This window comes from Pseudorca crassidens, chromosome 5 (genome assembly GCF_039906515.1).
Source record: "Pseudorca crassidens isolate mPseCra1 chromosome 5, mPseCra1.hap1, whole genome shotgun sequence".
NCBI lineage: Eukaryota > Metazoa > Chordata > Mammalia > Artiodactyla > Delphinidae > Pseudorca > Pseudorca crassidens.
In genome coordinates, this window is record NC_090300.1 from 66,742,786 (window position 1) to 66,766,376 (window position 23,591).

At 57.0% G+C, this 23,591-nt stretch overlaps 2 protein-coding genes across 8 annotated transcripts; one reads left to right on the forward strand and one right to left on the reverse strand.

The window, feature by feature from the left end:
• The first annotated feature begins 337 nt into the window (after nucleotides 1-337).
• On the forward strand, nucleotides 338-8,474 carry FAM131A (family with sequence similarity 131 member A). Of its 2 annotated transcripts, none has more exons than XM_067738283.1 (6): nucleotides 338-529; nucleotides 2,792-2,934; nucleotides 5,101-5,194; nucleotides 5,429-5,611; nucleotides 5,768-5,884; nucleotides 7,406-8,474. In XM_067738283.1, the coding sequence occupies exons 1-6, from the start codon at nucleotides 493-495 to the stop codon at nucleotides 7,879-7,881; spliced, it is 1,050 nt and encodes a 349-aa protein (XP_067594384.1). In that variant the 5' UTR covers nucleotides 338-492; the 3' UTR covers nucleotides 7,882-8,474. The 2 variants fall into 2 exon arrangements, with proteins under 2 accessions (XP_067594384.1, XP_067594382.1); XM_067738281.1 differs by lacking the exon at nucleotides 338-529 and adding an exon at nucleotides 1,871-2,152.
• Nucleotides 8,475-9,089: 615 nt separating this feature from the next.
• Nucleotides 9,090-23,532, reverse strand: CLCN2 (chloride voltage-gated channel 2). 6 transcript variants are annotated; one of them, XM_067738276.1, is made up of 24 exons: nucleotides 23,102-23,527; nucleotides 20,696-20,852; nucleotides 20,422-20,553; nucleotides 19,950-20,078; nucleotides 19,730-19,863; nucleotides 19,547-19,624; nucleotides 19,367-19,457; nucleotides 19,151-19,276; nucleotides 18,969-19,053; nucleotides 18,777-18,878; nucleotides 17,823-17,907; nucleotides 17,530-17,685; nucleotides 17,077-17,146; nucleotides 16,728-16,838; nucleotides 16,295-16,508; nucleotides 15,836-15,969; nucleotides 15,421-15,593; nucleotides 15,180-15,294; nucleotides 14,889-14,962; nucleotides 14,597-14,656; nucleotides 14,416-14,454; nucleotides 14,139-14,243; nucleotides 9,803-9,889; nucleotides 9,091-9,671 (listed from the first exon to the last, which is right to left on the reverse strand). In XM_067738276.1, exons 1-24 carry the CDS (start codon nucleotides 23,174-23,176, stop codon nucleotides 9,477-9,479), a joined length of 2,727 nt encoding a protein of 908 aa, XP_067594377.1. In that variant the 5' UTR covers nucleotides 23,177-23,527; the 3' UTR covers nucleotides 9,091-9,476. The 6 variants fall into 6 exon arrangements, 5 of the variants coding, with proteins under 5 accessions (XP_067594379.1, XP_067594377.1, XP_067594380.1 ...); XM_067738277.1 differs by having other exon boundaries at nucleotides 9,092-9,671; nucleotides 19,379-19,457; nucleotides 23,102-23,526; XM_067738278.1 differs by lacking the exon at nucleotides 14,597-14,656 and having other exon boundaries at nucleotides 9,090-9,671; nucleotides 23,102-23,528.
• Between the last annotated feature and the right edge of the window lie 59 nt (nucleotides 23,533-23,591).

Genomic DNA, 23,591 nt, shown 5'->3' on the forward strand with positions numbered 1-23,591 from the left:
TGTGAAGGCCCTGGGTTTCAGGCCGTCTATAGCTGAAACCTATGGTTTGAAGGTCTCATCTTGAAAAGAGGAGAACCCTGGACACAATGAGGTTTTCTGTCCCCATGCAGTATGCCCGGTAGCACGGGCCCAGTGAGTCTTTGTCCGTGCCCCGTCCCTTCGGTTCCCACCTCTCCTGCCTTCAGGTCACTCCGCAGTCGGGTCTGGGAGCAGAGGACGAGCTTTTCTCGCCGGACTCGGCCCCAGACCCCATCTGTGTGGCTGTGACGTCCGCTTCGCCCCGCCCGCTTTGGGTGGTGACGCGGGGGTGGACACGCCCCCGCGCTTACGTCACCAGCCCGGTTCCCTCTCCCGGGAGCGTTGGCGGACGCGCGGCTCCCACCCCCTCCCCTCTCACGGGCTCTCCCCTCCCCGGTGGCGGCCGCGGCCCGACCCTCTGCAAGGCGATGGCCCGGGTCCCGAGCGCGGGCTAGCGTGCCTGGGTGCCCGGCCATGGGCTGTATCGGCTCTCGGAGCCCGGCGGGTCAGGGTAAGAGGCGGAGGCCGGGCCGGTGCTGGGGAGTCTGGCTGCGGCTGCCCTGTGCGCGGGCCGCGGGGCGGGGGGGGCCCTCCTTGAGGAGGGGGCTGGTGTTGGGAGAGGGAGGAGCCTGCACTGGGGAGGCGGGCCCGGCAAGAGGAGGGAGCGGGCCGAGCCGGGAGGGGGCTTAGCCGACTCGGGCTCGCTCCTAAAGGCCTGCTGCCTGCCTCTGGGCTTTGCGGGGTGGACTCGTGGGCTTTCCGCCTGACTCCCCACCGCTGAGGGTGGCAGGAGGCGCACAGCCTAGAGAGGGACTGGTCAACCCTCTCCAGCCCGTGGCGACTGGCCTTGCACGCCCACTCACGATTACCCCCCTCTGCCTACATCTCTCCTCTCACTGTCCTGGGAGTGGCCCTGTGCTGGGAACCTGCCTCTCCGAGCTGTGTCCCAACCCCCTTCAGGAGGTAGTCTGGAAACGCTGGCCATGCTCCCTACCACGGAGTTTTTGAGTAAACTTGTTACCTGCTTTAGAGTCTGCAGGTTGATGAAGTGGACCGCGGCCCCATTTGGGGGCACCTGTGAGCACCTGATCACCTCTCACCTCTTAAAACTGTTTTAGTTCCCTTACCCCACTCCCAACGGAAACAAAAATCACCCTACCCTGTGGAGGGAAACAGGAGCCCAAGGGAGGCTATCAAGGCATCCTTCCCACAACTGCTGATCCCTGCTTGGGCCTTGGTTCCCACAGATGGTGGTGCACGCTGGGGCCTGGCCGTAGTTCTAGTGTCTGAGGTGGGCCAGCCTACTTAACTCCAGTGTCATGGATTTCTCCATGCCTTAGGCCAGGCAGGAGCTTGTGACATTGAGGGCTGGGTTTGGAATGGGTCCTGGGCTTTCAGGGCAGGTGGTCAGTCACACAGGCCTTAGTATGTGTGGTACTTGAGGTTCTTTGGAGCTAAGACTCTAGCTGAGATTTGTACTTTACTTGGGTTCACATGAGGAATTCTGGGATTTGTAGTCCTAAATTAATCTCATGACTTTTGAAGCTGAGAAGCAGCAGGCTGCTCTGATTCCTCTGGCCCTGCTAAGGCTTAGAGTTCAGGAAGCCATCCCTCCTTTAGTCAGGAGAGTTTGGCTGACCTCATGACTAGCCTCAAGAGCCCTGATTAGGTACCAGCTGGCAGCCAGGGATGGCCTGTAACCTTGTGTCTTCCTTCTGGTTGGTAGCATTTCTGGGGACCACCAGCTGGCTGAGGCTCAGGGACAGAGACGGCTGCTCCAGCTAAAGGTCAGTTGTTATGTACATTGCCTGTTGGCACTGTCTAGGGGATGAGCCTCATCTCCCTGAGCTCCAGAGAGCTCAGCTGGGCCCTGGCACTCCCACCTCCTCAAAGCCATGAGGCAGAAGTGTTCTCCTTATGTGACTAGGCACAGGTTCCAAGTGGGGAGGGGACTGGCTCAGCATCCGGAGCCAAAATAGGAACAGAACTGGGAGCTGAGCCTGGAGCAGTTCTGGGCTTTTGGTTCTCTGCATCAACACAGCCAGCATGCCTATGATTTCTGTGCTGGGCAAAATGTTTCTGTGGCAGCGTGAAGGGCCTGGAGGACGATGGACTTGTCAGACAAGTCGCAGAGGTGAGATCAGGGACGCAGATGTGATTTGGGAGGTGATGGGAAGCTGAGGAATAGGATGCTTATGTGGCAAGAGGAAAATTACTCTGGCTTAGATTTTGGGAACCAGGCTGAAATAGGAGCAACCAAGTTGGGGCCAAACAGGGCATTAAGAAAAAGCCTTAGGGGACTGGGGCGAAAGTCAGAAAAAATCACGGGTTTGTCAGAAAAGAAGAGTAAAGGGCTGCGCACAAGCTGCGGCTGGCGAGAGGAAGGAACCAGAGCAAGCCTGTAAAGGGTCCAAGTTGTTGGTGGTGATGGTGGTGGAAGACTGTGGTGTGCTTTCCAAGAGGAATGGGTAGGCTGAGAAACCTGAGAAAATTCCGAATTTATCAAAGATTAGGTTTCATACCTAGGGCTTTGATGACACGATATATCTTGAGGAGGATGGTGAGGAGTGGCTGCCACCAAAGGGCCCCCGGAGGCCTGAAGTTCAGGGCTGTGGGATGGGGGCTTTCAGACTTGCGGAGCGCTCCAGGTGGATGCTTATATTCTGGGAGGTGGGGGAGGTGGTATGGAGAAATGGAACGGCAACCCCGGATGAAAATGGGGATCTCGGCAGAAGTGCGAGCCCCGCTGAAAAACCTTCCCCCCACCCCTCAGTGGCCTCGGATCCGGCGTGGGCTGTGGAGTGGATCGAACTTCCTCGGGGCCTCTCTCTATCTTCCTTGGGATCTGCTCGGACCCTCCGAGGCTGGAGCCGGTCCTCCCGTCCTTCCTCAGTGGACAGCCAGGACTTGCCAGAGGTGCTGGGCCCCTGGTTTTGGTAGTGGGGAGGGTGTGCCGCAGCCCGCTTCGCCAGCCTACTCCTGGCTCCCTTTTCCTGCGAGCGAGCGGAGGCGCTATCCGGCCGGCGGGGCCCCAAGGCCGCCCCCATGCCGGTCTGCTCTGCTTGGCGCTGTGCCAGCGGGCGGGCTTTCTTGCGCCTTGGGCCCTGACGTCAGCGCATCCCGGGCCGTATCCCTGGAGACCCTGTTGCATGGTGATGGGTTGCCAGGGAGACATACACCTTTTCTCTGGGCCTGGGCCGCAGCTGCGTGAGCGCAGGCAAGGATGGCGGTGGCTGGGGGGAGTGATGGGTGGGAGGGGGGCGAGTCAGGAAACACCCAGCAGGTGCTCCTCCCCCCAGGCCTGGCCAGAAGCTGCCGGCACCACCCTGGGGGCGCTGTCAGCCAGGTACTGAAGGGGAGGGACAGGGTGGGCCTGAGGTCAAGGGGCAGGTGGAGTCCCTCTTCTGAGGGGTGGGAACGTAACGGAGGAGAGCTAGGCAATGCCGAGGAGGGGGTGTGTGCCTCTGACTTCATTCATTCATTGAGGGAAACGTTTCCCCGGGCTGCCAAGGGGCGCTGAGCCAGGGGTAGGGTGGAGGTAGGAACCCAGGTGAATCAGACTCAGGCTTTGCCATCCCAAGATCCCTCAGGAGAGATGCAAGGGCATCGCTGAGGTGGGGCTGCAGGCATCCAAGAGGACAGAGAGAGAAACTGGACTGAAAACGTAATGGGAGGTGGCACTTGAGGGTCAGGCCTTAAATGGTAGGGAGCATTTTGTCAGGCAAGGATGGCATTCTTCGCCCAGGGGAAAGCTGCGTTCCTTTGCCTGGAGGGAAGGTGGGGAAGTGGACTTTTACTGGGCAGAGGAGATCAGTGGTGGATTCCAAGCAGGCCTGGAAGGAGGCCGGGGCCTCACGGAGTGGGTTCCTTCAGTGCCTGACTGTGAAGCTTGCGCTTCACTGGGCCTTGGAGGAGTCCAGGAAAGATTTTAAATAGGGACATATTGTGAGCAGTTGCACTCCAGGAAAATTATTTGTTTACATTTATACTTTGCCTCATTCATTCAGCCTATGTATTTTGAGCGATTACTGTGTACCAGGCGCTATGTTAAACACAAGGGTGCAGCAGTGACCAAGAGAGACCAAATTCCTCAAAGAGCTAAAGATCAACAAGAAATAAGGAAACACAGGAAATAGACCATAATGACACACACGGGGTACGTCGATTGAGGATGGTGGCTTGTTACAGACTACAGAGGGAGGATGGACTACTGGTAGGGTGGCCAGGAAGGCCCTCTGAGAGAGTAATATTTCAGCCAAGACCCCAAAGATGAGAAAGAGCCAGACAGTCATGGGAAGGGGGGAGGGGAACACTTACATACACAACATTCTGGGCTGAGAAAACAGTGTGTTCCAAGTCTCAGCGTGAGTTGGAACTTGGGGGACCACCACTTGTGCTAATCTGGGCAAGGGGCACTGAGGGCTTGCCCTTGAGGAAGGGCAGTGGCAGTGGGAGTGGAATGGTTGAGGGTACTATAAGAGACAGTTTGGCGATGGAATCATTAGGTTTTAACACCAGATACGGGTAAGCAAGATAGGGGAGAGCTGAGGTTTGGAGCCAGGCTGAATGGGCGAATGGTGGGGTGATGCAAAGTCAGGAAGTCTGGAAGCAGGGCCAGATATGGGGAGAAGGTGTTGGGCTTGGTTTTGGTCATGCTGTAGGCTCTAGAAACAGCTAGAATGGGGGTCAGAAGACTGAGAGGAGGAGAGGGGCAAGGGAGAGAGGACCTGAAGGGAAGTCCCTCTTCCCATACCCTTGTCCCCTCCTCTTTGCTCTTCTCAAAGGCCCCACTCCGTTTACTTGCCAACCTGCTTCCCTCCCCTCTGCAAGCTGGGACGGTGGAGGGTTAGCTGCAGTTCTGCTTCTTTGGGCCTGACGGAGTCTCTGTTGCTCCCTGGGAGGACACAGTTTGCTGATCCTGGCTTCTTACCCTCTTACATATCCCAGCAGCCACTGGGACATCTGAGATGCTCTCGCATCTCTTCTCGGCTCCCACATCCGCTTGATGCCTTGGGTGGAGTACGGGCATCTGGGGGACACTGCTGTCAGAGGGGCACTCACCCTCTGATGCTGTCACCCAAGGTGAATGTTGGAGACACAGTCGCGATGCTGCCCAAGTCCCGAAGAGCCCTAACTATCCAGGAGATTGCTGCGCTGGCCAGATCCTCCCTGCATGGTATGCACCCTCTCCCGTGCCTCTGGCCATTTGGTCCTTTCTTTGCCCTTTTGCACATGCCCTTGGGAACTGGATCCTGTGAGCTCTTGCTGGGATCTCCCTTTTCCTCTCTTTCTCAGATGACTCCCAGCCTCCTCCTCCCACCCAAGGGCACATGTGGACCCTACCACTTCCCTCCCAGATGCTCCCTGGTCTTTCCCCTTACCAGCTTTCCTCACTCTGGCCCACCTTCAGGTATTTCCCAGGTAGTGAAGGACCACGTGACCAAGCCCACTGCCATGGCCCAGGGCCGAGTGGCTCACCTCATTGAGTGGAAGGGCTGGAGCAAGCCAAGTGACTCGCCCGCTGCCCTAGAATCAGCCTTTTCCTCCTATTCAGACCTCAGTGAGGGTGAACAAGAGGCTCGCTTTGCAGCAGGTGGGTTTATCAGGGATGCTCGTGTGCCTCTCCTTGGGCCTGATGTGGGGGTTGGAGTCTTTCTACACCCCTGTGTCTACCCTCTCCTGTGTCCAAGCTGAGCCCTAGTCTTAGTTCATCCTCTCTGCTAAACGAATTCTGTGTCCTTCCTCTCAGGAGTGGCCGAGCAATTCGCCATTGCAGAAGCCAAGCTCCGGGCATGGTCATCAGTGGATGGGGAGGACTCCACCGATGAATCCTATGATGAGGACTTTGCTGGGGGAACTGACTCAGGTGAGGGGACATCCCATTGCTAGTGCTGCCAGCTGGGCTGGAACTGCCTGATAGGCCTTGTGATTCAGAGCTTGGCCTTTGTTTTGGAAGGGGAGATCCAGAATGTCCTCAAGCTGTGGAAGGGGAGAGGAGAGGGACAGACTCTGTCCAGGCAGTCCTTGACATTCAAGGGGCAGGTGGGCTATCTACGCTTGTGGGTGGGCAGTCAGCAGTTGGAAATGGAGTGGTTCCTCTTTCACAGGTGCTGAGCCTCCTCTGCCTGTCTGTGCAGTTGGGCTTTGCAGTCCTGAAAAAAAAAAAAGGCCCAGGGCTTCCCTGGTGGCGCAGTGGTTGAGAGTCTGCCTGCCGATGCAGGGGACACGGGTTCGTGCCCCGGTCTGGGAAGATCCCACATGCCGCGGAGCGGCTAGGCCCGTGAGCCATGGCCGCTGAGCCTGCGCGTCCGGAGCCTGCGCTCCACAATGGGAGAGGCCACAACAGTGAGAGGCCCGCGTACCGCAAAAAAAAAAAAAAAAAATAGGCCCAGAGACCTCACTGATACGTTCTCAGCAGCTGCTCTCTGAGAGGGTCCACTTCTGGCTGGCTGTGGCAGCGCAGAGGAGCCGCAGTGCAGCAGCACAGCTCCTCACAGGGCTGGGGCCCCAGGCAAACAGGAAGGCTTGCTGGGCCTGGACTGCCCACAGGGCCGCTGGCTCCAGCTCAGCATCCTTGCCTTCCAGCCAAGGCCTGCCTGTGGACCTTTCTCTGGGCCAGGGCATGCAGAGGGGACCCTGCGGGGGGCCGTGCAGCTGTGCAGAGGCCCTCCTTTCATCTTCCATTCTCTGAACCACATGGCTGACTTTCTCTGTAGCTTCTGGGCTCAAACCTCACAGGCCACCTTCCCCCCCCCCTTTGCCTTTGAAGATCATTGCCTCCGCCCACCCCGACCCCTCCAGCTAATTAACAAGTTCTCCAAGGTGGGCAATACATTAGAGCAGACTGGAGACTGCTGCTGTGGTCTAGAGGGGACTGATTTGGATGCCTGAACCACAGGCGTTTTTGTTTAATTGAGTTCCAGGCTTGCTTTGACTCCTGGTATAATGATAATAACTAACATTTATCCAAGGCCACTACTAGCCTATGTGGAATCTTTGTGCAAATTAGAAAAAGGCATGTCTTTATCTGGTGGGCACAGACCCATGCTAGAGCATGTTGCTTGGTGGGTAGAGTGAGTGCTGAATTTCAGCCCTCACTCACTGCCTTGGACAGGCTCCCCTCGTGCAGTGAACAACCTGCACCATGTATGGTATCCCTGTATATTTTGTTTCATATGGTGTACCAGAGTCTGTTGTTCTCTCATGAACCCTGTAAATTTATAAACCCCAATTCACCATTAAGGGAATCGAGGCACTGAGAGGTTAAGTGACTTGCTCCAAGTTACTCAGCTCCTGTGAGGGTGGAGCTGAGAGGATGCGGCTTCCATTCCAGGTTGGCCAATTGAAGTGGGGCTAGCAGGGCTGTCTTCTTTCTCTCCCCCTGCAGACATGACTGGGCAGCTGCCCCTGGGGCCCCACCTCCAGGACCTCTTCACCGGCCACCGATTCTCCCGGCCTATGCGCCAGGGCTCCGTGGAACCCGAGAGCGACTGCTCGCAGACCGTGTCCCCAGAGACCCTGTGCTCTAGTCTGTGCAGCCTGGAGGACGGGTTGTTGGGCTCCCCGGCCCGCCTGGCTTCCCAGCTGCTGGGCGACGAGCTGCTCCTCGCCAAACTGCCCCACAGCCGGGAAAGTGCCTTCCGCAGCCTGGGCCCATTGGAGGCCCAGGACTCGCTCTACAACTCGCCCCTCACAGAGTCCTGCCTTTCTCCTGCTGAGGAGGAGCCAGCCCCCTGCAAGGACTGCCAGCCGCTCTGCCTGCCGCCAGCGAGCAGCTGGGAACAGCAGCGGCAAGCCTCTGACGTAGCTTCTTCTGGGGTGGTGTCCTTAGACGAGGATGAGGTGGAGCCAGAGGAACAGTGACCCAAATCATGCCCGGTGGTGGCATGTGTCCCCTGGCTGCTGCTGGGGGCAGAGCCTCTGTGCCCAAGCACGGGCGAGGCTTCCAGCAGAGCTCCAAAGCCTGGAGGGCTCCTGGGAGCACTCACTCCTCCATTGTGTGTTTGCATGAAAGTGTTCAGAGGAGGCAGGGGCCAGGCTGGGGGCGCATGTCCTGCCCCCACTCCTGGGGTTTGCCGGGGGTTGCCCGGGGCCCCTGGGGCATGGCTACAGCTGTGGCAGACAGTGATGTTCATGTTCTTAAATCAAAACCACCACGTGCACATTTCCCCCTTGGGTGATGTGAACCCCTATGGGGGCAGCTGTGACTGGGCTGTGTGGGGTGGAGCGGGAGGGAGCCCTGCCTCCCCACCCCCTCCCCCTGCCTCTCCTCTGCTTCTCTCCTCACCTCCGAGTCCATGTGTAGTGCTTGACAGAATTGCCCCCGCCCGGGGTGGGGGGTGGCTCTGACCCTCCTGGAGCCTCTGGATTGAGCTGTCCCCCCAAGGGCCCCTCGCCCAGCTGGGCTCGTGCTGTGCTTCACCTGTCCATCATCTCTAAATCTTCTTTTTCCTAAAGAGGGGTCTTGGTCTGTTCTTTCAGTCGGATCTTCTCTGGGAGGCACTGGAATGATGAAGGCCTGTACTCTCGGCCCTTTCCCTGGCCTCCCGGCGGGGTCTGGGCCCTTTCCCAGCTACTTGTAGGACATGTGGGCAGGGTCCTGGTGGCTCTCAGCCTGGGGGCTGCCCCATTCACTCAACAGTTCTCTTTAGGGTGGAGCTGGAAGACGGGATGGCTCTGGTTGCCACGGAGCCGTGATTTGGATGTTCTTCCAGAGAGGGCCACGAGGGGGCCACACAGGTGGCCGGGCAGCTGCCAGCAGGAATGGTGCCAACGAGTGACAGTCATGAGGGAGCGTCTCTCCTTGGGGAGGAAAGAGGGTAGTGCCTTTCTTGGCTGAACAAAAGGTCAAAGCTACCTTACTGGGGGACTGCGCCCCAACCAGGGTGTTGATGGCAAGCGGTGGTGGCGGCCTCTGCAGACCCTGCGTTCCACGGACAGCAGGCTCTGGAGTTTTATGGCTGTCGGGGGGGTGGGTGGCTGCTGAATGTGGAGCCTCGTAGGCGTTGGCAGGTGAGAGGGCCCAAGGTAAGAACAGGAGCCGGTGGGCACAAGCATTCTACATAGAAGTGGCTCATTAGGTGTTTATTTTGTTCTATTTAAGAATTTGTTTTATTAAATTAATATAAAAATCTTTGTAAATCTCTATGTACATCTGGTGACGGGAGGTTCCAGTATAAACCCATATTAGTTCTACCCCTTCCCTCAAAGGGGGAGCAGGGGTCCAGTGAACCCACCCCCACCCTGTCAGGGCAGTGCTGACCTTCCTGCCCTTGGAACATTTGCTGCAGGTGGGCACTGGGTCAGATTTCAGGTAGGATGAGCCAGGAGATGCTAGCACCCCAGGTCTGGAAGCAGGGCTGGAACTCCTGTTTTCCCAAGGCAGAAGGAACAGGAGAGCTGCAGGATCTGGGCCGACAGCCATGGCCACTGCCATCCCAGGCCACCCCTTGAGGGGATCACTGGCACTTGTCGTCGCTGTCAGAAGGACTGCCCTCCCGGGGGAGGCCGTGGCGGGAGCGGGGCCCCCAGAGTGCATGCACCTCAGTGGTCTCTGTGTCACTGCTGCTGGTGGCACTGTCTCGGAAGCTGGCAAGGGGCGGCCGGACTTTCACACCCTGTGCTGTGACAGAGCCCTCGATAGCCTTCCGGAGCTGGAAAGGTGAGAGGATCAGATGTGTGGACTCGGAGCTCCCTGCTCAGACTCCTCCCCAGCACTTCCCCAGGTGGCTGGACATAAGCCTCTGAGCCTTTTTGGAAGTGGAAGTGGTCACTATCATCTCACCTCCTTTAGGGTGACAATTCCAATGAGTCTGCCAATACTGGTGACGTAAGCATGGTCCACTCCCAGCAGTGAGAAGATGGTGTGAGTCTGCGGGGTGGGGAGAAAACACATTGGACTTGATGTGTGAGGGGACAGCTCTAGATTATAGGCCAGAGGGACCCAGAACAAGGTGGTGGGGGGCAGTAGAAGGGGTGAGGATGGATGGTGAGGAAGGGGACAGAACCACTGGAGGAAAAAGAACAATAGAATGTTTCTGTAACCAGGCCTCAGAAACTTGATAGTGGGAATCTTTATGTTGCTTACATTGATGGAGCAAGGGACAGAGGAAGGCTTCTTTGTCCCACGTTAGAAAGGAGGACAGAAGAGAGAACAACTGTTGAAATACGACATCAGATGATTGGCCAGGCACTGGGCTAGGTCTTTCCTACATTAACATTTAATTTCAGTAGTGTCCTGAGAAGTAAGTATGATACCCATTCTACAGGAGAGGCAACATGAAGGTCAGAGCTGAAGTGACTCGCTCAAGGTCACCAGGAAGAAGTGGCCTTGCAGCCCCAGCTCACTTTTCATCACATTATAGAAGGAGGAAGCACAGCACCAGTCATCCCATGCAGCTGTCCAATTAGTCATGGACCAAAGTTCCACACGCACCCCACTCCCCCTTAGGGGTATTGGCCCTGAATCCTCTGCCCCTAACTCACCTCTGCGGCTGATACATGCTTCCCATTGGCTCTCGGCTGGCCAGTTTTGGTACCCCTCCAATCTTGGCCTGCAGCACTCTACACCTCTCAAACAGTTTGCCTTTTCTGGGGCCCAAGTAGCATCCCGGGTCCTTTTGAGATGTAGCTTGCAGTCCAGGAGGACAACAGTCACGCCCATCCCCCCATGTTTTTCTTGCCTCGGGCCCTCCCCCCAGGCTTTCGAATGTAATCACCGAGGGTTCAGAAATTGTCAGGCAGTTCCCCTTGTGCTCTAAGTGGATTTTCTTGGGCCAGATGTCTTGAAAACCACTCTACTGACTCAGCAGTTCCTGGAATTTTTGGCCCATCATTTATCGCACTGTTTTGAGTTTACTTGTAAGCGTTTTGGCTTGATATTTGAATCAAAATGGGCATTAATAACCCAGCTTCCTGAGTACCACTTACTCAGAACTCACTGTTATCATCTTAACACTTTAAAAATGTTTTATTATACAGTGCTAAATTCTCCATCTAAGACATGACAGTAATTATAAAAGGAGATAGATAGAAGTTCAGTTTTAGAATACACTTTTCTGTGCTCCTTCCATGCCTACGTCATAACTGTCATGTGGTTAGCAAGTTCCTCCTCATATCTAACTTGAATCCTATGTGCTACAAGTTATCTTTAATTTCTTCATAAGACTTCAGAGGGAAACATATCGTTATATTTCCTGTTTCAATAATCCCTTAGCCTTGCCTTATCATTTAATAATCCCTCTCAGCTTCTCCCAAGGATCCTATTAAATAGTTCCCATTGATTTTCTGTTCTCCACCATCCTAATCAGAGTGAGCTTCTGGCAGACTATATGCTTTTTAGATTTCCAAACCACTTGTCCCACTAAGCCTTACTGATTGACTTTCTGAACATCCTGGCCATTCCCCCCAACCTCCTCACCATCCTCGCCAGACAGGGCTGCAACATCCTAATGGGTTCTGCTTTCTGCCTCCCTTCCCTCCAACTTGGCTCTGCCATACTAAGAGCTTTCTCAAACTTGAGTTAGACCCCAGACTCCCCAGAATGGCCCATTAAGACCCTTCCCAAACTCACCTCAGCCTGTCTTTCCAGCCTCAGATGCCGCCAGCCACCCCAGCTTCCAGCCTCAGATAATCACTCATCCTTTTCTGAGAACATCCATTTCTTCCACGCTTCAGCCCTTCCCTCACGACACCATCTTTTAAAGTCTCCTGTTGGTCACCTCTCAGTATAAGTAGTAGCAGTAATTCCTAACATGTATCGAATACTTACTATGTGCTGGGCACTGTTCTAAGTGCTTCACATGTTATCAACTTTAATCCTCAGAAAAACCTATGTTGGCACAACGATCCCATTTTACAGAGAAGGAAAGTGAGGCACAGAGGCTAAGAAATGTGACAAGGTTTCGGGTTCAGCCCACTGGCACTCTAGCTTCCCCCCTCCACCCACTGCTGCTCTGCAGGCGGCCCTGAATGAATGAGGCACTCTGATGGTACGGGGACGTCCAGTGGCACAGGTTCCTAAATAGTCTCCAGTGTATTCCTCTTCCCTCTGCATGTTCCTTTCCTGGACTTCACGGGGCTACTACTTACTGACTCCTCAGGCCTACAAGGACATTTTGAATTCTCATCTTGTATGTTCTTATCACTTTCAGTTCTTTATACTTTTGTTAGTTGGTTCCTCAAAGGCTTCATTTCTTCCTCTGATTTTTAAGTTTGCAACAAACACCTACTTTGTTCTTTTTCATTTTCATTTAATTAGACACCAGGGAGCCCACTGGAGGGCCCATACTTCTTGGGCTTGGAAACAGTGAATTGACAGGGAGAGGCTCAGTTTTGCCTTCCGAAAGAATCCTGGGATTGGGGCCAGGAAATCTGGCCTCTGGGCCTGACTCTGCTATATTGACTCGGGCAAGTAACCTCCTCACTGCCTCAGCTTCCCTGTGTATTAACATGGTTAAATACATAGGCTTTTGGGTCAGACCATCTTGGATTCCAGCCCTAGTTCTGCTACTTACTAGCTGTGTAACCTTGGCCAACCTGCTTAACCTCTCTGAATCTCAATGTCCTCATAAAAACTAGAATAGAGGGGCTTCCCTGGTGGCGCAGTGGTTGGGAGTCCGCCTGCCGATGCAGGGGACGTGGGTTCGTGCCCCAGTCTGGGAAGATCCCACGTGCCGCAGGGCGGCTGGGCCCGTGACCATGGCCGATGAGCATGCGCGTCCGGAGCCTGTGCTCCGCAACGGGAGAGGTCACGACAGTGAGAGGCCCACGTACCACCAAAAAGACAAAAAAACAAAACAAAACAAAAAAACTAGAATAGAAAAACTAGAATATCACAATACCCATCTTACAGGGTGGTTGTGAGGATTAAATTAAACATGTGAAGAGCTTAGCCCACTGCCTGGCATGTAGCAGGCACTAAAAAAAAACACGTCAGCGTTATCATCGTCATCGTGTGATGTCTGGAGATTAAGTAAGGTGATAGAAACGCTTTAGAGGTCTTAGGAAGAAAGGCTTTAAATAAAAGCCAAATGTATTATTCACAGGCCTATCTTCTTTTTTTCTTGCAATTGCACTGCAGTTCCCCACTCATCTTGATCCGAGGTCTTTACCCAAAGGCTTATACGTTCCTTTATTACCTTTTGCTTTCTTGTTTTTGTCCCCTGTTCTTCCTGCCCTGCTTGTCTGCACTAGGCTGGCTCTTGGGCACAGTTTGTGTCTAAGCTAGCTGCCCAAGCTGCAGACCTTGGGAAAATTCCTCCTCTTCCCCCGTCTAATGTGCTCAGAGGCTTGCACGTTAAATCTGTCAACAGTTTAGCTAAACCCCCCTGGTTTTTGCCCAAGCAGCCTGCTGGGTGTGCCTGTACTCCCTGCCTTCGCTCAGAGGCCTGAAGGTGCCCAGTGATGCCGGCTGCGCCATTCTTGGGGGGCCCGAGGCAGTCCTGCAAAGACAGCTCCTGCCCTCTGTTAGCGTCAGCTTCACCCACCGCCAACCTGTCTGCACTCCAGTTTTCTCTGCATTTATGCAGGCCATTGTGCCCTTCTGCTGAGCTATCTTCCTGTGTCTCTACCAGTTTTCCTTTGGCCTACACTGAGTCAGACTTTCTGGGGTCTGACATTCCAAGCCCCCCACTAGGCACTTCTCATCTTTGTTTATCTCTTCTCTGCAGTGTCCCCAATCCTACTTGGATGTTTGTTCGCTTGTTTATTAGATTTTCTTATCCTGCCTATTTCTCACCCATTTTTTTCAGCGTGGGTGTATCAGCCTTGTCAGGCGCTGGCAGCCTCCTGCCTAGCTCTGACTCTAGAAGGTCAGAGGCCTTCTGGCTTCCACCCAGCTCCAGCCCTGTCTTTGTTGCCGCTTTGGTCCAGAGTTCCCTGGGGGCAAGGCTGAGCAGAAGAAAAATGATGCTTGGCTTCACCATAGGCAGGAAGAGGCTAAGGGGCCCTGCTCCTGGCCTCCCATCGTTTGAAGCAATGTGTTTGAAAAACATCTTAGCACAGAGTCCACTCTCTCCTGTCTCTTTTTCCCCACTGGCTTGAGTCCAAACTTGTGGGAGGACTTAGCTCCCCACCCTGTGCTCCTGAGAGCCCAGGCGGCCCCGGGCCTCTGGCCCTACCTTGTGCAAAGAGGTTCGCTCCACCAGCTGGAAGGGGGCAGGGTCAATTTTGCAGTCGCTGAAGTTGACAGGTTCATCTAGTTGCTGCTCCTCCCACTCTAGAATCTGAGGGGACAAGACTAGGAGGGTTAGGGAGAAAGTACCAAAAGCTGCTCTCACCTCCTTGAAAGTTGGCCTGCCCTTTTTCCTACCCCTTGGTCCCTCCCATGGGGACAGCAGCCAACATGATGACTGAACACACTCAGGAAGAAGAGTCCAGAGTCCAGTCACACCTTACCTCCTCAGGGGTCATCTCGCCTTCCAGGTCCGAGTCACTCTAGGAGAGAGGAAGGAAGGTTGGCAGCTAGGGGCTTGGGGGAGGTGGTGTATCTCACCAGCTCAGGGGAAGCTTACCCTGCCTAGAGCCCGGCCCTCCCTGTCTAGTGCTCCTGAGCTGCAGGAAGAGAGGGAGCACTTACCGCCAAGGAAATTCGGACCCGCTTCGGCTTGCGTTTGTCACATTTTTCCGACTTCTCCAACTTTGTTAGGGCCAAACCAGAGAGAAGAGGAGTTGATGTTATAGGGAGGAGGGAGGTGAGGGAAAGTGGTGGGGCTGGGAGGAAGGGCACAGTGCAGGGACAGCTGATATCCAGGAGGGAAGAAGGGCAGGGAGAGTGGAGGCAGGCACTGCAGGGTTAACGGACAGGTGGTCTCAGCGTCAGAGAGAGAGCTGGAGAGAAAGAGCCAGATGGAGAGGCTCTAACCACTCACCTCTGAAGCAGGCTCGGGGGGTGGACTGCCACAGAAGAGGCTTCTGAGGGCGATGCCTGCCTGCTCCACGTTCCCTGTGTTCCCAAACACAAGGCCCTGAGGGCAATGTCATCCTTGCTGGAGAGGATCAGGAGAGGTGAGGAGGGCAAGGGGAGAGGCGTCCTGGTTCTGCTCCTGGCCCATCTGGGCAGCCTCTTAGCTGGGATGTGCTCCAGTAAAAAGGTTGGGCAGGGACCCTAATGCATCTCCGGGGCTGGTCTCTGGCTCCGTCGTGCTAGCAGATGGGCTCACCTGTGGGACTCTCCTTGAGGTTCATGGTGTTGCTGGGCCCCCTCTTGAGAGCAGGCTTCAGGGGCTTGTGAGTCTCCCCCCGTGCTGCAGGGAAGCCCGAGTCTTCTGTGTTCACCTGCACAGGCAGGAAGGGGTTGGGGAGCCCATGGCCTTGGACCACCTCTAAGTCACCCTCCCAAACAGTCTACACAATGACATTTAGGAAGTCTGGGTGCCCCTGCCATGGGGCTTCTCCCCTCACCTGGAAGAGGAGGGAGGTCTCAGGGCTGGGGGGACTCTCCTGATCGGAGGGGGAAGAGGTCCGGGCAGCTCGATGCTCCTGCATGTACTGCCGCCGGCGGGCTGGGCTCAGCTGAGCCCCCAGCAATGCCACCACCTGTGAGCACTCGATGGAGCCCAGGAGGATCATGGACTCTGGAGAGAGCAGGTGGGAGGACTCAGGAGCTGGGGTGAGGCCCTCCTACCCCCCTGACCTTCTCTCACACCCAGTGTGGGGCCTTGGACACAAACCACACTCCCGAGGGAAACCCTGGCTGGGTTTGCTAGCTTACTGCCTCTGGAACCAAGGAGACTGGTCCTGAGCTCCTGCCCCTCCCCCTTCCTGAGCAGCGACCCAGGCAGATGACCCTAGCACCTGGGCCCTCTCCTGGTCTCACCAGGGGACTCTACTAGGGCCAGCACGCGGCCCTTGGTCCTGTGCAGTGCCAACCGCAGGTCCCGGAAGGTGCAGCTGAGGGCCACGTGGGGAACATCCCGCACCATGATGTCCTCCACTCGCACCCGGTACTGCCTGAGAGCAGAGAGAGGCACGTGGTTTGCCATCAGCATGGGGAGGGTAGCCCGGAGCACTACTATCCCAGGGCCGTGAGGAAGGCCCCAGAGCCTATGGGGACAAGGGCTAAGGACCGAGGTGTACCTACTGCCTTCGTTCTGATGGGGTGGGTCAGCCACAGCTCCCCCAGGGAGTGGACAAGGGCAGCTCTGGCCAGGAGGGAGCAGGGTGGCTGGTCTCCCAGCCTCACTGGCTGAAGACCTTGCTGGAGGTGGGTGGGAGGGAGTCCTAGGGTGGCTTCTGCCCCTCAACCGCTCCCCCCTTGTCACCCAGTCCTCCATACTGGTGGCGGCCCCAGCCCAGCTCGGGCAGATAGGGCAGTTTCTTGATTCGGATGATGCTGTCATAGAGCGAGGGCTGTAGGCTCTGGGCAACGGCGTTGGCCAGGATGACGGCGATCATAACAGGCAGGATGTGGGCGATCTGGCCTGTGAGCTCGAACACGATCACGGCCGTGGACACTGTGTGTGTCACTGCTCCTGCCAGCGCAGCCGCCCCTGGGGACAGCCACCCTCAGTCTCCTCAGGGTGCCCAGGCCCCAGATGACGCCACCCGCCAGTCCTGTAGGGACCCTCTGGGCTGCCCAGTACAATCCTGGGGAGTGGGCTTCTGCTGCCAAGAGAAGCCTGGTTTCTGCCAGCAGGGGGCGCCAGAGCCTCTGGCCCTGTGGCCCAGCCAGGGGTTTTCCAAGACAACGGGGGACCTGCAGCACTCACCCACCACTGCATAGCCTCCAGGCACGATCCGGTAAGTGCTGCCGTCTGTGTGAATCCCGTCTGGGAACCAGGCAGCCATGCTTTCACCCACCAGACGCCCAAATGCTGCTCCTTCAGGGAGGGGGGTGGGAATTGAAACAGGTAGTGGAGGGGGTGGGCAGGGACACTAGGAAGAGAGAGGGTCAGAGGGTAGGGGAGGGGGCCGGTGGGTCATTCAGTGCAGGGGACTGCCCTGCGGGGGGCGGGGGCAGGGGCAGGTACTGGACCAAAACCCGCTCCCAGGCAGACAGGGGACAGCCAGGGGGCAGCCAGAGGGTGCAGGCTGGGAGAACCGCAGCTGAGGACTCACCAATAACAAAGACAGGCATGAAGGCCCCGCAGGGCACTGGGATGGTGGTGGCCAGTGCAGACATCCAGAACTGCAGGCAGGAGGTCGTTCAAACAGGTAGAGGCACCTCCAGGCCCCAGGCAGCTCCCAGCTCCACCCCAGAAGCCTACCTTGCTTATCAGTCAGGCACAAACTTCCCAGCTATCTTGGAATCCCCCAGAGGTGAAGGAAAGGAGGACTCAGGCACCAGGTGGCTTGGGTTCAAATCCTCACCCTGCCATCTAGCTGTGTGACTTTGGGCCAGTTACTTAGCCTCTTTGTGCCTCGACTTCCCATCTTTAAACAGGGGTACTGATAGTACCTTTCTCACAGCACTGTGGTGAGGCTTAAAGGAGTTAACATACGGAAAGCGCTTAGAACAGTGCCCCGCACCTAGTAAGCTTATGTTGGCCATACATATGTAAGGAGCCCCACCTTCATGAGAATGAAGATGACCAGGGTGAGGAAAACGTTGGCGCGTGGTGGGTTCCAGGCCTGTGAGGTTCCGGGTGGCTCAAGCTCCTCCATCAGGCCCTGGCGGACCCATGTCCGGTTGTCAAACAGGGTGACCAGTGTCTCTTTCTGTGAGAGCTGTAGGTGAACAGGGTGCCTCAGGCTGGGGGACAGACAGGATGAAGGAAAGGGGCCCACAGGAGAGCAGGGACTGTTGGCTTTAGAAGGGATGCATCCCAAGAGAAAGTACAAGTTCCTGTTCTGCCTGGGGTTACCTGTCCAGCCATGAACTGTCCAAAGCCAGGGGGGAAGGTCAGAGTAGAGATGAGCAGGGTCACCAGAGCCGGGAAGAGCAGGCGTCTAGAGATGTAGATTTCATAGCATCAAATACTTACTACAGACTGGTGATAGGCTTGGGTGCCCTCACATACCTCAGGGCTGAGGTCACAGCAGGGCCTTGGCTCTTACATAAAAGCACACAGTTCTGAAAGAAGGCCCCCTTTGCCATCCATGATACGACGTCTCTGAGGGTGATGGCCATCCAGGGTTATAATGAACCCAAATGCCTTTCTGTTGGCTCCTGACTCCCTAAGTGGGTAGCACCAGCAGAAAATTCATCCCCCCAGCCCTCTTTGGACACCTCTAAGCCGTGACGCCTCCCCTCACGCTCAGTTTTCTTCTGCCTCTGTCTGTTTCTCCGAGGTGACTTAACAGGGAAGGTCACACAACATATACTCCAATAAAGAGGTTAAAAAAAAAAAAAAGAGTGAAGGTCGCTGTTGGGGGAAGCCGGGGTCACTCATGAAGCTGGCCGAAGGTGCCAAAGGCAGCGGGTTCAGTTGGTTGCCCCTTCCCTGAAGGACGTCAGTCCCGACAGAAGTCATGTCTCAGGTCTCCCCACTCCCAATCCTCAGGGTCACAACTGAGGGAGCTGTGCTCCATGAGGGAAGAACTAAGACCCAAACATTCTCCAGGGATCGTTGCTATCTGGGCCAGGCCAAGAGCCTACAGGAAGCCTTAGCCTTTGATCCAAAATGCCCCCTGCCACTGGCTAGAAATCCAAAAGTGCCAATTCTCAGGTAATTCAAATAAAAGGCAAAACGCTCAGTCTGGAAAACACCACTGAGTGCCTGTTTTTGACTGGGCCACTACCTACCATCTCACCTGTCACCCCCCTTCCCCCAGGCCACGACCCTCACACAACCCAAAGTGCCCCAGAATCAACTCACTTCTTCATGAGGAAACGGTTGATGGTCTTCTGCTTCCTCATCACCTGGACAATCTTCCGGTTCAGGTAGACAAAGAGCGCTCCCCCGAAGCCACTTGCAATACTGGAGAGGGAACAAGCACCTGGGTGAAAGGAGGCCTCCCCTCTCTTACCTCCTCCTCTCTGACCCGCCTCAGCTCCCTCGGCTCCTCACCCAATGACAGCAAAGGCCGGCAGCTCCTGGAGGTCGAAGGGGAAGTCAAGCCGGAACCGGGTTTTGAAGAGAGCCGTAATGGTCTCTGAAGGGAAGCAGAGTAGCAGAGGGAGGTGGCTGTAGCCTCGGAGGTCCCCACCTGAGCCATTTCAGGGCTCCTCTCATGCCCCAGGTCCCCCCACCTTCATCACGGTTCCAGACTGCCAAGACCCGGAAGATGAAGGCACTGAAGGTGGCGGCAAAGAAGCCCCGCCAGTAGTTCCGCACAGCAAAGAAGGTAGAGGTGACCTCGATGCTGAAGAGCACACCTGCGGGGGCGGGGTGTGGGCAAGGAGAGCGCCCCTTGAGGCCTGGGCCTGGCCTATCGTCTCAGACCCAAGGGCAGGGCTGGGGCTGACCTGACTGCCCACCTCCAATGGGTGCCGCAAAGCAGCAGCCCACTCCCACGGCACAGGCGGCGGCCAGCATCTCTGTGTTCCGGGATTCGTTCTGGCGAGAGCGGTGGAAAGGGGAGTCGGCGTTAGTGCGGGCTCAGCAGCCCATCCCTCCCCTCTGCCTTCTCCCAAGGTCCCCCTTACCTCATAGATGCCCCCAAACAGGGAGAGGAACTTGCTGAGGAGAGCAGCACACATGCTTGCGATATGCACAAAAGGGCCCTGGGAGGTGGGGGCAGGTGGTGAGTGGGGAAGGGGCACACCCTGACCTTGGCCTGGCTTCTTCCTCCACTTGATGGACTCCTTTATTCCCCAACCTGCACTTACCTCTTTGCCGAGGGGCATCCCACTGCCGAGGGCACAGGTCAGCCCAATAACCTTAGCTACGAAGGTCTTGAGGGTGAGGTATTCCTTGAGCACCACTCCCCGCAAGATGGTCTTCATCTCGGGGATGCCGGACCCTGGAAAGGCACAATCCCAGGACAGTCATTTGATGTGCCGGTTTCAGGAGGTCCCTTCTCCGCCCTCTCTTTCTCTTCTATTGTACCGACAGCCTGAGGAGCCAGGATCTGTGTGAATCCAGCAGAGAAAGTGATGAGGACGACGGGGTAGGTGACCCAGGCCAGATACTGGAGTAAGAGGTTAGTGTTCAAGCCCCGGGACATCCACTGCTGAGCTGTGGGGAGAGGATGTGCCATTGGAGCTCCGAAGCGCACACCCAGTCCCCTCCTGGCCACTGGACATACTGGTGTGACAAGGTGTCCCAGGGAATATCACACAGAGCACAGGCACAAGGGGTAGGGAGGGGGCTAGAGGGCATGCACGGAGACAAAGATCACTATAGGTAAGAGGGTCAGTTGGATAGGCGTGGCAACAAGTTGTGGCCTATGGGAGTGGCAGTGATTATGCCTGAAGATGGGGCACTCAGGCTGGCCAGGGGAAGTGGTCAATGGACAAGTGTGGCATAAAGGAGGCAGGTTGGTTCTCCCTAGCCCTTCCCCACCAGCCCTTGTCCTCACCCTGCAGGCAGGCAGCGATGGCATAGTCCATGGCCCAGCTGACCAGTGCCATGAGGAGCCCCAACAGGACCAGGAAGATCCAGTCTTCACCAACCCTGGACACTAGGAACTTATGGCAGTGTACAGTACAGACTGGGAGCAGGGAAGGGAAGAAGGGGAGGCTGGCACCAAAGTGCTCCTACCCCTGTCCCCCCGCCCCCCACAGGCAGCTCTAATGGTCTCGGACCCCCTCAGCACAGCACAGCCAAGTCCCCTGTCCCAACCCAGGTCTCACTACGGCATCGGGTGCAACGGCTCTGTCCGTATTCCAGAAGCTCTGGGGCAGCCCGAGGGGAAGGTGGACCCCTCCAGGGCTCGGGCCCTCCCAGACGGATCCGAGCAGCTTCCTCTTTGGCAAAGGCCCCAAGGTCCTGAGTATACCGGCCATACATCTGAGAAACAGGGAAGATGGGGGTCAGCAGACATGGGCCGAGTAGGGATGGGGGGAGGGCTCCTGGGGCCTCAACTCCCCTTCTCCCAGTCCCCACATTATATACCCCTTCTTGAACTCACACTTCCCACTTGGGCTTGGGGTGTGGGAACAATGCACACTGCAGATCGTGGGGGCTGTCCTGGCTGGAGTGATGGGCACAGCCACGGTACAGGGACACAGCTCTGGGGGTGGCAGAGTAATCGGTCCCCTTCTCACAAGCCTGGGGAGGCACGGAGCACTGAGGAGGAGTGGGAGGGAAGGCCCCAGAGGAGGAAAAGATGGAAAAACCTACGGCAGTCTGCAAGTGGGAGGAGGGAAGGTCAGAGAATAGGGGATGGTCAAGGGCATATGGGTAACAATAAGGGCCTCATGGAACCGGGGGCAGCTGTGTTGGGCCTAGGAACAGGCGGGGCCCCAATCCTTATCACGTTCCTGCTGGGCCTCTGGCTTGGAACCGCCTCAGCTGCACCCTCCCACCCACCCTAATCCCCTTGTCCCCATTCTCTACACCCACCCCCCACCAGCCTGCCAGCCCAGCTGGGAGTGGAAAGCCTCTCTGGATGGGGAGAGAGTGCTTGGTGGCCTCAGCCCCATTCTGGAGCTGCCCTGAGACCAGTGGTGGGTTGGGGGATAGCAGAAGCTGATGGCTGGAGTGTGACCGTGAATGCTGGGGTGATGGGATCCGAGAGTGGCTGAGCAGTGGCTAGACCTGCCAAGCTGGGTGTGTGTTGGGGGGCAGGGAGGCGTAGATTCCGGCTGCCACCCGCAGAGCTTCGGGACACAAAGGGCTCCTGTTGGGGCTGGGGGGGGGGTGGAGGGAGGGAAAGAGAGAGAGAGAGAGGGAGAGAGGGAGAGAGAGAGCTCGAGCGCAGGAAAGGGACGAGAGGGAACCAGTGGGAGGAGAAAGAGGGGGAAAAGAGAGTCCAGGGGAAAGGGCAGAGAAGAGAGAGAAGGAAACCAGAGGGGAAGAAGGGAGGAGGAAAAGAGAGAGAGTAGAGTAATAAAGAGGCAGACAGCGCAGGAGGGGGAGGTGAGTGAGTGACAGAAAGACAAAGGGATCGGAAGGACAAGAGGGAGAGGCTGGAGCAGAGAGTGCCAGGGAGAGCGCTTGACCCTGAGAACTCATTCCAGAGATAGAGACTGGGTGAAGGAGATGGAGAGGTAGCTGGTGCCTGGCTTGCTAGACCAGCGTCCCACGCAGATTGACAGACACATCCCACCCTGTGCAGAGGCTTACCCCCTACCCTCGCTCCACCCTCACCTTTGCCACCTCTCCCTGTCATCGTGTTTCATCCAGTCACTCTTTCTTGTAACTGGCCACCTCTTAGCCTCAGATACAGCCTGGGCCCCCTTCTCCTGGAGAAGTTCCTTCCCTGACTCCTTACTGGGCAAATTCCGGCCCACGCTGATAAAAAAGAGTTACAAGGCCTACTCCCTTCCCTAGAGTTTGGGTCACCCACCTCAGTGACACAAGCAGAAGCAAAAGGTTTCTCAAACACTAAGTTGCAGTGGTGGCTGTAAGTCGGCGCAGATCCCCAGGACCCCTGTTTTTAATGACACTGAGGGACAGCCCTGGGGTGGGGGTGGCTGGACACCCAGGGTCAGATGAGCAAAGGTCCCAACTCCTGCTTGACCCATCCTCCCGTAAGGCTCCTGTGCCCCAGGGTGGCAGGCCACATTTTTCCAGAGAATCCACTGAGGGGTTCCTGCTAGTGCTGGATTGCCAGCTCCCAGGGGTAAGGGCCAGAGCTGGGTTTGGGTCTGATCATCTTCCTAGCAGTGCCATGCCCATAGTGGAGACAGAAGGAATGTCTCAGATGGTGGAGACTCAGTGCAGAAAGAGAAAGTTCAAGCATGTGAGTGGTGCTGGGAAGGGGTAGTAGGGTGCTGAGACTTGGACCCAAGTGGCAGTGGGTAGGAGCAAAGAAAACGTTGGTGGGGGGAGTAAAGGGAAGGACACCTGGAACAGGCACCTGAAGTCCTTGTCGTCTGCAGGCCCCCAGCCTCAGCCAGAAACCTGCATGCAGCGTTCCACCCTTTAGTACTCCAGGCTCTCAGGCCCTCGAGCCTCAGTTTCCCCAGCTCAGAGGGCTGGGGCGGGCTTAGGGTAGCCCCCCCCCGCCCCCGTCCCCGTCCTCGCGCTTCCACGGGTAACCAGGAGCAGCGGTCCGGGAGCACACTCCTCAGGGCTCTGCTGGCTTCACTTACCAGGGTCTGCTCGTACTGCAGCGCCCGTGGCTCCATCCCTTCCTCCGCCGCCGCCGCCCCCGCCACCGCCGCCATCTCCGCTCACAGCCCTCTGGCCTCCCGCCGCGGCTCGGGCTCTGGCCCGGACTCGCCTCCCGGCCCGCAGAGCCCGCGCCCACACCCGTCCTGTCCCCGTAGCCTGGGCGGCCGAGTGCAGAGTGCGGCGGGCCCCAGGCCGGCGCCGCTGGCGCAACCTCCCGCTCTCGTCCCCGCCTCGGCGGGCGGGCCGAGGGCGGTGCCCACCGTGCTGCTCCGCCCGCCGGCCCATCTAAGGGAGCCGGCCCAACACGGCCGGGGTCCGCGTTGGGGCCGCCTCCCTGGCTCGGGAGGGGCGGCAGGGGGCGCCTGGAACGCGTGAGCCCGGACCCAGTCTCTGCCGAGGCGGGTGGTTGAGAGCGGCGCCCGGGCCAGGGCGGGGGCGGGTCCACTGGCACGTGGAGGGGCCGGGCGG

Bases quoted from the DNA above. Each gene is read 5' to 3' on its own strand.
- FAM131A (XM_067738281.1), top strand. From the start codon at position 2,065: ATGCCTATGATTTCTGTGCTGGGCAAAATGTTTCTGTGGCAGCGTGAA. The intron at 2,935-5,100 runs GTGCTGGGCCCC...CTGTCACCCAAG, and splicing joins ACAGCCAGGACTTGCCAGAG to GTGAATGTTGGAGACACAGT. The intron at 5,612-5,767 runs GTGGGTTTATCA...CCTTCCTCTCAG, and splicing joins AGAGGCTCGCTTTGCAGCAG to GAGTGGCCGAGCAATTCGCC.
- CLCN2 (XM_067738276.1), bottom strand. From the start codon at position 23,176: ATGGCGGCGGTGGCGGGGGCGGCGGCGGCGGAGGAAGGGATGGAGCCA. The intron at 19,458-19,546 runs GTAAGGGGGACC...CGCTCTCGCCAG, and splicing joins TGTTTGGGGGCATCTATGAG to AACGAATCCCGGAACACAGA. The intron at 14,455-14,596 runs GTAAGTGCTCCC...CCTCTCTCCTAG, and splicing joins GGGTCCGAATTTCCTTGGCG to AGTGACTCGGACCTGGAAGG.